Source organism: Sordaria macrospora, chromosome 3, assembly GCF_033870435.1.
Source record: "Sordaria macrospora chromosome 3, complete sequence".
In the NCBI taxonomy this organism is placed as follows: domain Eukaryota; kingdom Fungi; phylum Ascomycota; class Sordariomycetes; order Sordariales; family Sordariaceae; genus Sordaria; species Sordaria macrospora.
Window position 1 is genome coordinate 3,236,940 of NC_089373.1, and position 13,707 is coordinate 3,250,646.

General features: G+C 52.5%; 2 protein-coding genes across 2 annotated transcripts; one reads left to right on the forward strand and one right to left on the reverse strand.

Moving 5' to 3' along the window:
• Positions 1-4,590: 4,590 nt before the first annotated feature.
• SMAC4_04783 (uncharacterized protein) lies at positions 4,591-9,064 on the forward strand. Its single transcript, XM_066090180.1, has 3 exons — positions 4,591-5,861; positions 5,919-6,290; positions 6,365-9,064. Exons 1-3 carry the CDS (start codon positions 5,588-5,590, stop codon positions 8,650-8,652), a joined length of 2,934 nt encoding a protein of 977 aa, XP_065946536.1. The 5' UTR covers positions 4,591-5,587; the 3' UTR covers positions 8,653-9,064.
• Positions 9,065-9,250: 186 nt separating this feature from the next.
• SMAC4_04784 (uncharacterized protein) lies at positions 9,251-12,853 on the reverse strand. The gene is made up of 4 exons (XM_024655682.2): positions 11,716-12,853; positions 11,478-11,656; positions 11,285-11,383; positions 9,251-11,205 (listed from the first exon to the last, which is right to left on the reverse strand). The coding sequence occupies exons 1-4, from the start codon at positions 11,893-11,895 to the stop codon at positions 9,558-9,560; spliced, it is 2,106 nt and encodes a 701-aa protein (XP_024511530.1). The 5' UTR covers positions 11,896-12,853; the 3' UTR covers positions 9,251-9,557.
• Positions 12,854-13,707: the final 854 nt, after the last annotated feature.

Genomic DNA, 13,707 nt, shown 5'->3' on the forward strand with positions numbered 1-13,707 from the left:
CAGTTTCTTGCTTGCAAAGGCGGATAATATCTAGCGTCTTGTGTAATTCGAGCGGAAAAGCAAGTGGTTATTACACTGCGTCGACCAGACGGGTGCGGGCAGCAGGCCACGGGCAGAGAACCCGGTCTCACTCACTCACTCACTCACTCACTCACTCAGTCCAAACCCGATTGCGCCTCTCCGTCTCTCTCTCCGCCTCTTCGTGACCTTTCGCTCCTTCCTCCGGTTCCGCGTGGTTGGGTGAATAGTGTCAAAAGAACCAGGGGCTTCTTGCACACTATTAGGTGTTGGGACTCTTAACGTTGCAGGCCGCACTGTTATTGTACGTTTTGGTTGGAATAATGCCGCCGGGCAACAACAACACCGGAAGAAACAGAAGTTTCCGAGAGGAGGAGATGGGGAGTAACAAGGTGCAGTGGAAAAGCACGGTGTCTGATGCCCAGAAGGGCTGAAAGAGCCACGCAGCACCGGACGCCGTGCAGGACTGCAGTTGTAGGATGATCGGGGGGGAGGGATCAACGGAAAGAGACGACGTGAGGATTCGTCGAGAACAGCTAGGGTCCCCTAGTCCTTGGCTACCGACCACCAGGGTGACACTGATAGAGACAGAAGTATGGAACGGTCGTCCATTGGTCAGATTGAAAACCCCTAAACATTCTGTTTCTGAAGGACTCACCCGAATGCTGGGCAAAGTGCACACTGAAGTCCATCAGAATGGAAGCTCCCTTGCGTTGGTAAAAAGGGAGAACTCTGCATTGCATTTGATGAAGCCGTTGTGATATGACGGGTAGCAACACCACACCGACATCAGACACCCTGCTCCTCGATGACATTTCGTAGGTAAAGTAAGAAGACCTACCTACAGCACGATACGTTGACAAGATTTCGCTGGTTCTGCTAGGAGGCGAGAACCAAGACTTTTGTGTTACCATGGAAATGGTGAGACTCCTCGGACAGGATGCGACGAGATGGAGGATGTGGCTGGAATAAGGAAAGGCCAGAGCTCGATGATATGCATGCGATCTCTTGGTGGATGGCACCATGGCGTAAATACATGACGGCGACTCGCCTGGAATTACGCGGCACAGGCACCCGGCAGGTCAGCAGCTTTGCCGCAAGAATCATGGAATCTTCTCCCGAGACGTTCCTGGCTCAGATGGTTACAGCAGAAGGGTGTGATCCCACTAGCTGTATCTTTCTGTCAGCAGCACGCAACACGCCTTCTTTTTGTCCCTTTCCTGAACTCAAGTCTGTTGTGTCGAGTATACTTCTAGGCTTTGGAAGCGCCGTGTTTTTGTTTTCTTTTCGTTTTTTGTGCTCTTCGATATTGGTCCTCTTGGCTTCGTTTTGGCGGCATCTACCCTTTTGGTAGAAGGACCCCATGGAACAGATGTCCTCATGGTGGCGGCCGATACGATTGGAGAGGCGGGCTGTTTGAGCATCTCGACAGTGCAATTCGACGTGTTCATGCCAACGCAGAATCAGGATGTATCGACGATCCAGTACCTCGACGACAAAAGACTTGATTTCAGCAGGCTGAGGACAAGTTACGCCACGAGTGTATGGTGGGTGCGAATGGGCGCGGAGAGGAGGGGAGGCCATATCCAACAACAACGCCATCTTCTTCGGCAATTGGTTACTCTCACCATGAACGTTTGAACAAGCTGCCGACAAGCCGAGACGCCCATATTGAGTACTCACATACACACGGCAGTGCATATCAACACCTACACGGTAATATGTGCTGGCTTGATAACGACGATGGCGCATGTGCTGACCCGTTCTGTCGGCAACTTTTGGCGGGCTAGCGTCAATGATTCCATACCATCGGTATCCTGTCATCCTTGAGGTTTCAGAACAGTTCAAGAAGAACGCATATCAACCTGTTTGGCGGTTTTCATTGCATGCTTGTTTTCCCCAGGATGTGTCGTCGTAGAGATTTGGACGTTCACTACAGTAGGTAGTTGGACGAGTAGTGGCGGCCGAGCTCTAGAGCGAAGCAAGATGCCGAGAGCTGAACCCACGGTGACATTGCGTACAAGAATGCATGGATCGCTCCCGATTGCAGCCATGAAACCCGTTCCGCGGCCAATAAAAAGACTCAGCAAGCGAGGACCGGGCAACCCTTTGGCGATTCTTGATGTTGAGATGTTGTGGCTATAAGGTGAACATATGTTCGTGATCGCCGTTGGAATGCCCTGACGTCGTGGGTGTTCGTATATACCTAGGGACCAACTGCCACCAACAAGAAGTCGTCGATTGACAATCGCGTTACACATGATAGACATGATAGACGCGAGTAGGTGGTCAAAGACCCTCAATCTCGCGTCTGACAGATGATAACAGAGACGGGATGGATGTAGAGGTAAGGTGCTGTTGGTATGGCAGGACCAGCAAGAGAGATCCGTCATGTGGAAGACCACACGGGCTGGTACGGATGGCTACTTGATGGGAGTTTTCGGCAAAATGACAGGCGCACATTTATCCAGAGTGATCTCACGCTGTCGACGGTTGGATATATTAATTGTGCCGTGTCTCTGTTGCCCCTCGTCCTGGTTGGTCCGGCTCGGTTTGACTTCATCCATAGCGACCTCTAAGCCGTCGGCCCAACATGTTAGCCCACAGACCAGAGCGCGAGATTTTGGTTGAGGTCGGGGAAATAGGTGCTGTAACATCTTTTGAACCCCTGGTCAGTGAAGCCAAGAGCGAACCCCCAACTCCCCAACCCAACTGCCCCCCTCGTTTTACCCCAGAACATGAGCCCGTCTCACCGGCACTTGCATTCCAACCGGGTGGTATCAATGGAGCCGTGAGGGCATGGCTCATGGTAATCTAGGCTCGTTTTCGGTTCGATGTCGAAGGCACGGTAGCACCTTGATGCTTATGCCATGTCGCAGGTGTATTAAACGGCACCCTACTCGCACCTGGGTGAGATTGAGTGACAAACAACGATTGGGCGGGTGGCATGTTGAAAGTCCCCAGAGTACCAGCCTTTGACGGCATGTAGGTAACTTTTGCTAGGCCTGCAATGGCAACGCGGAGGCACACATGGTTGAGGTTTATATGAGAGGTCCAGCGACCACTCGATTGTGAAGTCAGGTACTCGGATGGCCCAACGTTCACCAGCCCATGCCCATAGTATAGAAGTATAGGGACCGCCTATGAAAAAAAAAAGAGGCTGCCCAAAGTTGCCAGTGTCCCCGTTGCTGATCATGGCAATATATCAAAATGCGAACTCGGGATTAGCGTTCGGGACGTGGAACTCCACGTGAGCCTGCTCAGTCTAGTGGTGTCTTTCTCTGGAACCCTCACAAGCCTTGCCGCCTCGTTATGATAGTCATACACGCTTCAAGACATGGTAATTCCAGTGCGGTTGGGTGAGGTGACTGGCGACGGGAATGTGGCCTCACCCATTCCATCGCCATCGGGTGTCGGAGTCGGCACGCTTGCCGCTCCTTCCTTGTGCCATTGCCCTACGGGCCTTGCATGCCAGCGACGGGTGCAATTCCCACGAATCCCATGAGGATGGTGTTGACGTTTGATAAGATTGTGATTGTCGAGGCATGGAGGTTAGGTTGCATTGTGAGATCGCGGTGTGGTGATGGCTTGGAGGCGGTTCATGGAGTCCCTGGTGATGAGGGACGACGGGAGGTCGGGGTTCAAGTCATTGGAAATGAATTTAGGGGAGACGTAACTACCACTACATGTGTGGCCGTGTGAAGAAGGAAAGAAAACGACAAAAAAACAAACGTTGAAATGATTGCGGCTTGGAAAGGAAGATGAGCATCAGAGGCGGGGCCCTGTTATTGGTTACTAAGCTCTTTACTTCAGGTAAGTTGCTGTTAAGACCTAAGGCTTAGACCCACCACTGCCTTACCGTAGCTGCGCATCTGCACTAACAGCACCTAGCATTGTTAACTCAACCTCCAACCTTCAACCCCTTCTACCGACATGCACATGCGCATGGACATCTCAGAACTGTCAACACGCGGGAATAGAGGCATATAACATGCTCATGGGATAAACCGTATCATTCAAATATGTTTCGCTTCACTTTGGTTCCCAACATTCATCCTCTATTGGCGACCTTATGGGTGAGCACATGCGAACCATGGACACTCCAAGTGGGAATATCCACTTGTTACGCTACGGCATCTTGGGCTATCTCCGACACCAACCAAGACGGGGAGGGGGAGACACGTCTGGATCCCCGGTCATTACATACATGCTCTGGTCTCTCTAGCCTCCTTTGCTGTTGATTTCCTGTGTGTTACCGTACCGTACACTTCCCCGACTCACTTTTCCTAACTTCCAACAACCGTGGACGGCAACCTTGCCAAGGAGTTAAAGGAATGCCAGAACGAGAACAAGAAACACCAACTCCCGTGGGTTGGATCCAACTGTCTTGCCAATCTGCTCTGCCTATCTGCTGACCACGGTGAGGTGACGGACGGCCCAGTGTCTCTGACTTGTCTCTCCTCTTCTTTCCAGCCCGCCTCGAGCCCGCCCAACCGACGAGACCTCAGTGCTGTCAGGACCCGCGTCGTCCAGTTGTCAAGCGTTGGTAGCGCTGATCATTCCGAATCAGACAAGTGTCCCGCCGCCGTACAACGTAGGACCATCTTTTTCCCTACACTAGAGGTACCCGTCTGCACAGAGAAATTCAGAGGGGCCATCTCCTCGGTCTCAAGGGAGGCATGCCCATTCCACTAGAGGTACCTCCATCACCAGGTACGGTCTTGTACAACCTGTATTCAAGTACAACAGAGTGCCACGACAGGCTTGTAATTACCCTAACCTGTACATTGCCTTACAGCTTACACCACCTACCTAGTAGCCCGACAAATCTAATCTATCATCATGCCCTCTTCTCCATCCGGAAGCTCAACTTGGCTTCCCTTCTCTTTCTCTCTCTCTCTTATCCCAAGCAGTCGCTTCCGATCCGAGCGGCTGGATTTTGCCGTCGTCCCATCATTACACACACAGCTCGCTACTTACCCTGGGATCGAGATTATTTTCCCCTGTCCCGTCTTTTGGTGCCACCTAGGCCACCGTTCGTCGATTCGCCCGCACATCTCTTCAACATCATTGGTCCCTCGCTTTTGGGTGTGTTCGTTCTTCTTGGTCCAGGTCCCGGTCCAGGTCCAGTCCAGTCCGGGTTTTAGTCCGGCTACCAGTCAACCCGCTCGCACTTGGAAGGCGGACGAACGAGCGCCTTCAAGCTCACCGGGCCAGTGGAACGAATGGTTTTTGTCCTGGAACATTAGAAACAAGGCCAAATCTCAGCCGGCAACAGAACATACCTACCTCTCATAGCACGGCAGCCTTTTACTCATCGACCAAGTGTCACGGCTTCTTGAATCTGTGTAAGGCACAATAGTGGGTCGGACCGGAGCTTGATAGCAGCTCATGGAATACCAGGTCGTCTTTCTCCATGTCTTAGGACCTCGACTTCGACCTTCGCTCCCCTCTTGCTGCTGGTCGTGCCGGTTCTTCTGGTGACGGACATAGCCCTGGACGCTTGCGTCCCCAGTCTGGCTGTCTGTCCGTCCACGGCAACACCAACTCGGGCCACGCTTTTGCGAAGATGCGGTTACCCTACCTCTCTTTCGCCGTCTTCCATGTTGGCTTCCTGCTCTTGTCATCGGCGCCTTCACTTGTCCGCGCAACGTCGACAGCACCCACAACACCGGAACCATTATGGGTCCAACCGTCTGGGGAATGGTTTGGCATCGACGGCACTTGGTCAAACTTCATGTTTGCCGTGGGATCTCCCGCCCAGATCGTCTATCTCACACCTGCCACGGCCTTGTCCGAGACGTGGGTTGTTGGGGCCGGCGGTTGCGCATCAGGCCCAGGTAGTAAGTTATATCTACACTCATACACTGCGGTCCCAGAGCTAATTCACAACAAAAAAGACCAGCCATGTGTGGACGCTCGTGGTGGCGTCTTTGACTATCACATCTCGGAGACATGGCACACCTTAGGGGCGGGTGCTTACGAGCTGGGTATGAACCACGTCGGTGTTCAGAGGAATGGCGACTATGGCTTGGACACCGTCGCCTTCGTCGATACAAAGGCCAGCACCGCCACGTCCATTGATGGTGTACTGATTGCCGCTGTCAATGCCACCGAATACTATCAAGGCTACATCGGACTGGGCGTGACTCAAGGCAGTATAAACCATAACGTTACCAACCCTCTCATCACCCAACTCGCCGAAGTGGATGGCATGATTCCCAGTCATAGCTACGGGTACACGGCGGGGGCATATTACCGCGACACGACTAGTAAGCATCTGTTCCTATTGATTTCTTACCCCTGTGGTAAAACTCACTGAACAATCAGAACTGATTCCATTTAGCAAACGGTACACATGCCTCGTTGACTCTTGGGGGCTATGATGCACTGAGGTTCGTGCCACATGATACGACATTTAGGCTCTACATAGGAAACTCGGCCGCGGATCCGAATGACCGAGCGCCCACGGTACGACTTCGAGGCCTTGGTGCTCAGGTTCCATCGTTGGACAAGGCACCTGGGAATTGGACATCGACTTCTCAGACTTTCGTCGCCATGAATGATTCGATTACCGCTCTCATCGACTCGTCAACGCCGTTTCTATGGCTCCCAACCGACATCTGCGAACGTATTGCTTCTGCTCTTGATCTGGCTTGGAGGGAGGACCTTGGCGTTTATGTGTTCGCGAAGGGAGGGGATCAATACCTCAAGTACAGGCACATGAAGTCCACCGAAGAGTTGTCGTTCACTTTTACCGTCTCCAGCTACGATAACAGTGATGACTTCGGCTACCCACTCAACATGCCAGGAGTTGTCAATATCACCATCCCTCCCGCCGCATTTGCCCAGGTCCTGCGTTATCCTTGGAAGAACGTCATCAAATTCAACGAGTCGAGCATACCGTATTTCCCCTTGACACGATCTACAAAGGAAACAAACAACAATCAGTATATAATCGGCCGTGTATTCATGCAGGAAGCATACATCATTTCCAAGTACGACAAGGCCTCATTCTCTATCCATCAAGCGCTGTTCCCCGACAACTCAGCCACCAATCACTCCTTACAGGTCATCGAAAGGCCTCCGAATAGTCCTTATCCCGAGGGTCCCCCGGTTAAGAAGTCGAGCAAAAAGCCGTTGGGCGTGGGGCAAACGGTGGCGATCGTGGTTTGCGCTTTTGCGGCGGGCAGTGTCATTGGTCTGATATCGTTCCTGTGTTGCCGGCGAAAATCGAAGGCGAAGAAAAACCAGGCCCGTAAAAATCTGGATCAAAGTACGGAGAAGGTTGTCCCGGTACATGATGAACCGGCACAGAGCCCGGTCAGCCGGATGCTGTCGATGTTTGCTAGAAGGAGAAGGTCAAGGAGGCAATCGACGTCGCAAGGGACGGAGGCGACCATGACCGAACCTGTTGAAGTCGGTGCCGACGCTCAGCATCAGATCTTCGAACTGCCAGTTCCGCCTGAACCGATCGAGTTGGACAACAACGACTATGGAAATGATGACGCAAACCTTGGGCTGGATGGTAGTCGGGAAATGAGCGAATATGAGGCGGCGCGGCGAAAGCTCGAACGACAACTTCAGGGGCCGGTACCAATCTACACAGCGACCACGGAACACAACGAGCGTGCTGCTGGATATCCCAACGAGAAGTCATCACAGGATGTATTACCTGTTCACTACGGTCCTAGCGAGGAGCCATCTCCTGGATCGTCGCCCACATACGCCAACACAGATTCCCTCCCCAACTCGCTGCCATCGCCCTTGTCGCCAAACGCAGACTGGACGGCGGGTAGAGTCTTCGATCTGCCATCACCCATGACCGTAGCCTCTCCCATCCGGCTACACCATTTCCCAACAGCGACAGGTTTTGCTGACCCAGCCTCCGGCCACTCGCCAGTCTCGTTACAGTCACCACACTCGCCTCACGCCTACCTCCCTTCACCAGTAACCCCGTCAACGGACACACACGGAGGGTCAGGTTCACCTACCTCACCAACCGGAGGACCGGTCCCCCTACCCGGCAGCGCAGCAATACAGCGCACGCCCATCGATCCCATCCACACGCAGATAGTTTGCCTAGGACCCATGCCAGCAAACATACAGCTTCCCGTTCCACACCATCGGCATTCACATCCCAATCATCGGCCAGCTGTACCTCGGATCATTACGCCCGACGACCGACAACATATAGCAGAACGACCTGAAGAAAAGTTCGATGTCGAGAGTGGTCCTCTGAGACGTTCAGATTCGGTAACCCGCGGTTCTAATGAGACCTTGGGTTCCAACTTTACCGTGGAGGAGGAAAGCCAGCTGAGGCATGTGCAGTTGGCTGCGCAGCGGAGTGCGACGGCTCAACAGATGCAGCAAGCATCGCCGGTATCACCGACATCACCGACGTCACCTACATCACCAACATCACATCAGCAACAGTCGCATCAACGACAACAGCGACGACGACGACGACGAGAACGACGAGAACAACGCGAAGAAGATGACACCAACAACCCGCGCGACGAAGACTTCCCCCGCAGCCCCCGAAGCATGGAACGAATCGAGGCCGGGTCGGAGTTAGTTCATGTCCCACAGGTGGCTGCGCAGCGGTACAGCTGGGAGGCAGAGACTCGATGAAATCGACCCACGCTATAGGAGAATCAGTACTATCAGTACTTGTCACATCACATCCTTTGTAACAACTCATACAACCGACATTTTTGCCATCGAATTGGTTTTACTGTAGCATCCATCGTTTATATATGCAAGCCGGACACGGGCGGCGTTTTTTTTTTCCTTTTTGGATTACGGAATACTGGATACTTGGACTGGACAGGGAGACAGAGTGGTTATACATGTGCGCTGCGTATGTAGGCATCAAACGCTTTTGCGATGATGTACAGTGTTTTTTGGTTCCGTTTTTTTGGTCTACGAGTGAGAAAGAAAGAAAATCGGCGTTACTTTGGCGGGATTATCGTGCTTTTCTTGGTATTGGGAAAGGCTCGCGGCTGAAAAGGAGGAGGAGGAGGAGGAGGAGGCGGAGGAGGAGGTTGTCTAGAACCTTGATGTGGTGATGAGATATGCACATCAGATCAGATTTGCGGTGAGTTCTTGGGAACTGTATCGTTTCGACGACTGGCAAGAAGGGGGAGACATACCATAGAAGTGAAGATGAGAAAGGAGTAGCAGGAGAGGATACAGCGTATCGGAAATAAATCAGTTAATATACGTACCTTACCTACATGCGATGCGAACCCTGAACAAATTATGGCAGTTAGTCCATAACTTGACTGGTATTGTGATGGTGATGATGGTAAATCATTCTTATGACTGCGGGCAATTGACATGATAACTCAGGCTAGACTTTTTTCCTCAACTTGTCCAATGCTTCTCTATACTCAACTCTTATCATTCTAGTCACCCCTTTTAACTCACTCCTTTTCTTGTCCTTACGCATCCTTTCTCCTCTTCTGCCTCCTTTTACTTTCCATCCCACCCCATCCAACACCAAACCCTCAGCACCTCAGCAACCCAATCACCAACTACCAAGTCTCCTGCCAATAAACACAATTCTCCCTTCGATCAAACCACCCCTTCGCCTCCTCCTTGTCACTCACCACCCCACTCGTCACCGCCGCATCCTCCAACGCCTCCCTCACGCTCTTGGGCATCCGTCCACTATTTCCACACACAACAATGATGGGGTTCTGCCTCAATAGTTCCCCCACCTCAGCAGCGTGCTGCCGGATCTGGTGCTGCACGTAGTTCTTGCCTGCGTCGTAGATACCTGCTGCTCTTTGGAGGGCAAGTTTTTGCTCCTCGACGGAGGATGATGATGAGTCGGAAGTGGAAGTGGAGGTGGTATCGCGGGAGAAAGCAGGGTGCACCACCAGGTTCGGAACGGTCGGCCATTCCTGGCTGAAGTGGTAATCGGCAGAAGAGTTGCGGCAGCCGAAGAAGAGGAGGGTTTTGCCTATCTGGGTCTGATCCTTGACAAGACAACGGTCCTGAAGCAGAGCACGGAACGGAGCAATGCCCGTCCCCGTCGCGACACCGATGAGCGGGCGCGAGTAAAAGGCCGGGTCGTTCATGGCAAAGGGACTGCTGGGCGGCTTGATGCCGATTTGAATGGTGGTGCCGACGGGCAGATGACGGAGGTAGCGCGAGCAGAGGCCTTGGCGAGGTTTGCGGATGATGGTGCGGTAGTGCACGAGGGCGGCGAGGATTTCGAATTTGTAAACGTTTGAGGTTTCGTTGTTGGAGTTGGAGATCACTTGGTCTTGGTCTTGGCCCTCTTTGATGGTGGGATCGCCACCGTTGCAGAGACTGAACTCGCGCGGGCGGATAATGGGGAATTCGAGGAGCCGGGTGTAGGGGATTTTGACGCCGGGGAAATCCTCAAGGACCTCGAGGATGGTTCGGCGCGGGCGAGAGGTGTAGTCGTAGAATTCGTCGCTGTCGCCTCGGGCAGTAAGCTCTTGGAGACGTTCCTTCTCGAGAGGGTTGGTGGTGTGGTAGGCCATGAACTCAAGGAATGTTCGTTTGGGGACGGCGGTGATGTCGAAGTTGTGCGTTAGGACGTCGCGGACTGTTGCGCCCGCTGGCAAATGGTAGTCTCTTGGCCGGGTGCCCTTGACCCAGTCAATTTCTATCCTCTGCTCGGCGACCTCACCCCATCCCATCAAATCGATTAACTTCTGTACGTCCTCGGGATAGTTCTTGGGGTAGATTAAGAGTGTTTGGCCGGCAAAGGATATGGCTCCGTTGCGTCCTGGACTGCGAACTTTGAGTTCGATGTGTCTGACGTCTTGCCAATGGTCTTCTGGAGTCACCCTCGTATCGCAAACAACTTGCGCTGTAAATGAACCTGGTACTGGCAGTAATTTGGCTGGCGGAAAGTCTGGGACACCAGTTCCTTTCTTTTGTTCTGGAATCGCACTGTCTTGAGAGTCGGTACTCATCCGCTCAAATCTTGCCGCTAACTGTTCACCATCCTCGACCTGAGAGAGATGGCCGTCGCCATTTGTCATACTGTCCTTAGCAGAGCCCGTTGATGGCACAAGTCGGATGTTGTACTTTGGTGGAAGTTGAGCGTCGTCTGGTATGGGCTCTATGCCCTCTGGAAGAGGAAACTGAGATAACAAAGACTCTCTTAACTCCTGGTACCAGGGTAGATAGATGCTGTCGAGTCTGTGGTCAGAGTTATGTTAGCCAAAAAGAACGACCGCTTGAATAGCAGACCATGAGAATAACATAGGATTTCACTCACCCATTTTCATGCCTCTCATCAGCTTCGCCTGGTCTGAAGAATTCGGAAGCACCAAGCTGCAATAGGCGTACACGAAGCTTCCGCGCTGCCCAGTTGAACCTTTGAGAAGTCAGTTTCCAAGACAATGCTGGTTCAAGGTTATGACTAGTGCTCTTCCGACTGGAGTGTCCGGAGATAACAAAGATAATCTTACTTTGGATATGAGCTATCACCAAGTCCAAAAATGGAGAACTTGACAGGCGCAAGACAGTTGGTATTGTTGAGCTTTGTACGTCTAAGGTTTTTCCAGAACGTCGTCGTGTTCTTTGGCATATCACCTTGACCAGTGGTAGAGGTGACAATGATGGCCAAAGAGTAACGCAGTAAGTCCGTCTGACAAGAAGAAAATCAGCATATAACATACATAAATAAGCACATATGGCAGAACGCACCAACTTGAAGCCGTCCATCTCATCAACAATAGTATTGAAGTGTAACCTTTCAGTCATTTTGGCCAACTCCATGGCGATTTCCTCTCCATTTCCTGTTTCAGAGCCATAGAGAATGATGATGTTTCTTCCCTCTATGGCCGCCGGCTTGGCAACCGAAGCTGCCAACACGGATTCCCCCATGACTTTCTTTCCAATAGGAGTGCTGGCTAGGTTGTGTAGTTGAAGTGAACTTGTTTGAGTGCTAACAGTTGTACCTCGCAGCCAACCGCCTGGTGTTGGTACTTGGGGAAAGAGTCCGTGGCACCACCTGTCCAGATATGACTGAAACAGCTGCTCTTTGACAAAGCCGCAAGGTTCACAAGAACACTTCTGATTTTCGGGTTATCGTAGGGTTATCTGAAGGGGACAGGTTGAGTCCGTTCCTCGTGGAGGATGCAGTTAGGCTCCGCCAACACCAAATACGTCAAGTTCCTGGTATGGATCTGCGGTAACCAGCCTCGATTAACCAGAAAATTGTGCCAATGGTACTTAATCGATGGAGAAATCCAGTCAATCCTTGGGCGAGATTCGGATGTTAAGAGGTATTGGAGATGATGGAAAAGCACGGGTACAGACGGGCAACGACGGGAGCTCTCAAGAAAAAAAAAGGCCGATAAAAGGACAGTCGAGGTCTGAGCTCTCTCTCCACTGCACGGGCCCGCGGACTGTCTTGCTGTCTTGAACCACCCGTGCGCAACTGAGCCTCGAGTCGGATTACTGGGTACGTCACCCGTGAAGCTGGAGCGTCCTCAGATATGATAAAGACTGTAAAAGTGTCCTCTTTGCGTGGATTGGCAATTTCTCGCGAACGCACTGGACGTCTGGGTCGATAGGCAAGAGCAGCTGTAGTTGATAGTGGGGCGGGAAGGTCACTGTAGGAGTGTAGGCTATCGGAGCCCACAGGTGGCGTCCCGATCTCGGCCCCCACCAAAACCCGGAGCGGCGCGGGGAAGGGGCGAAGGACACCTCGCTGGCCCCGATAGTACACCGTGAAGAACGGGATTTCGTCCAAGTGACACTTCTGCCGGTTGATTCGGCTCTGATGAAATGCATTGGTTCTGGCATGGAATTTTATAGCCTACTCCAGCATGTAAACACCTCCCACTATCCAGTTGAAAGCCACAGGAACGACCAAGGCCTAGCTAACACAGTAGGCCTTTCACCTACCTCTAGCACTTATTCGTGATGCTTGTTTTGCCATCCCCATCCACGGCGTTTTGGAGGGCCTACCTCTAGTTAACGTAACATTCAGTGCCCTCGACGCATGAGCGGTGAACCGTACAGCTCCCTCTCGAACGGTGCTCATCTCCCATTTGTCTTGCATCGTGATTTAGGGGTCCTGCCTTTTGCAAGCGAAAGCCTAGACAGCCTGGGGACGACTTGGAGCCGCCAGCGCTCCGCACACAAGCCGTGAAACGCATGATTGAACCCCGGACCAGCAGACCTGTGCGGATGAGGGGAAATATCAGCATAACCCGACACCGTGGGCTGGTATAGGTGCTGTAGGCAGTGGCCAAGACAACCCCCTTTTTCCCCTGCTCACAAAGACCCCTCGACCCCCTCCATGGTGGAGGATCGTGATGATGTTGTTTTTGGGGGCACGGCTCCAACCCGTTTTTGACAGTGGAGTACATGGCATCCGCTGGGAACCTGGAAGCGTCTAGAAAGCGGATGCCACATCCACGTCATTCCGCAACCAAAAGTGGGAGCCACTTTCGACGCCGAAGCGTGTCATAATCCGGGCGAGCCATCTTGAGGCCGTTTCAAACCTCACCGTCGCCAAAAACCTATCGATTGGATCGCACATGTCACTTCCTTCTGGCTCACTCCTATCTCAAGGGGCCAATGAGAATGCAAGCGCGTGCCTTCTTTGTGCGGCTGAGTGCCGCCCGTCTGCTCTCGCTGGACTACAACAGCTTCAATCCCTGAAAGGCAAGAAGCTCAGGTGGAGTT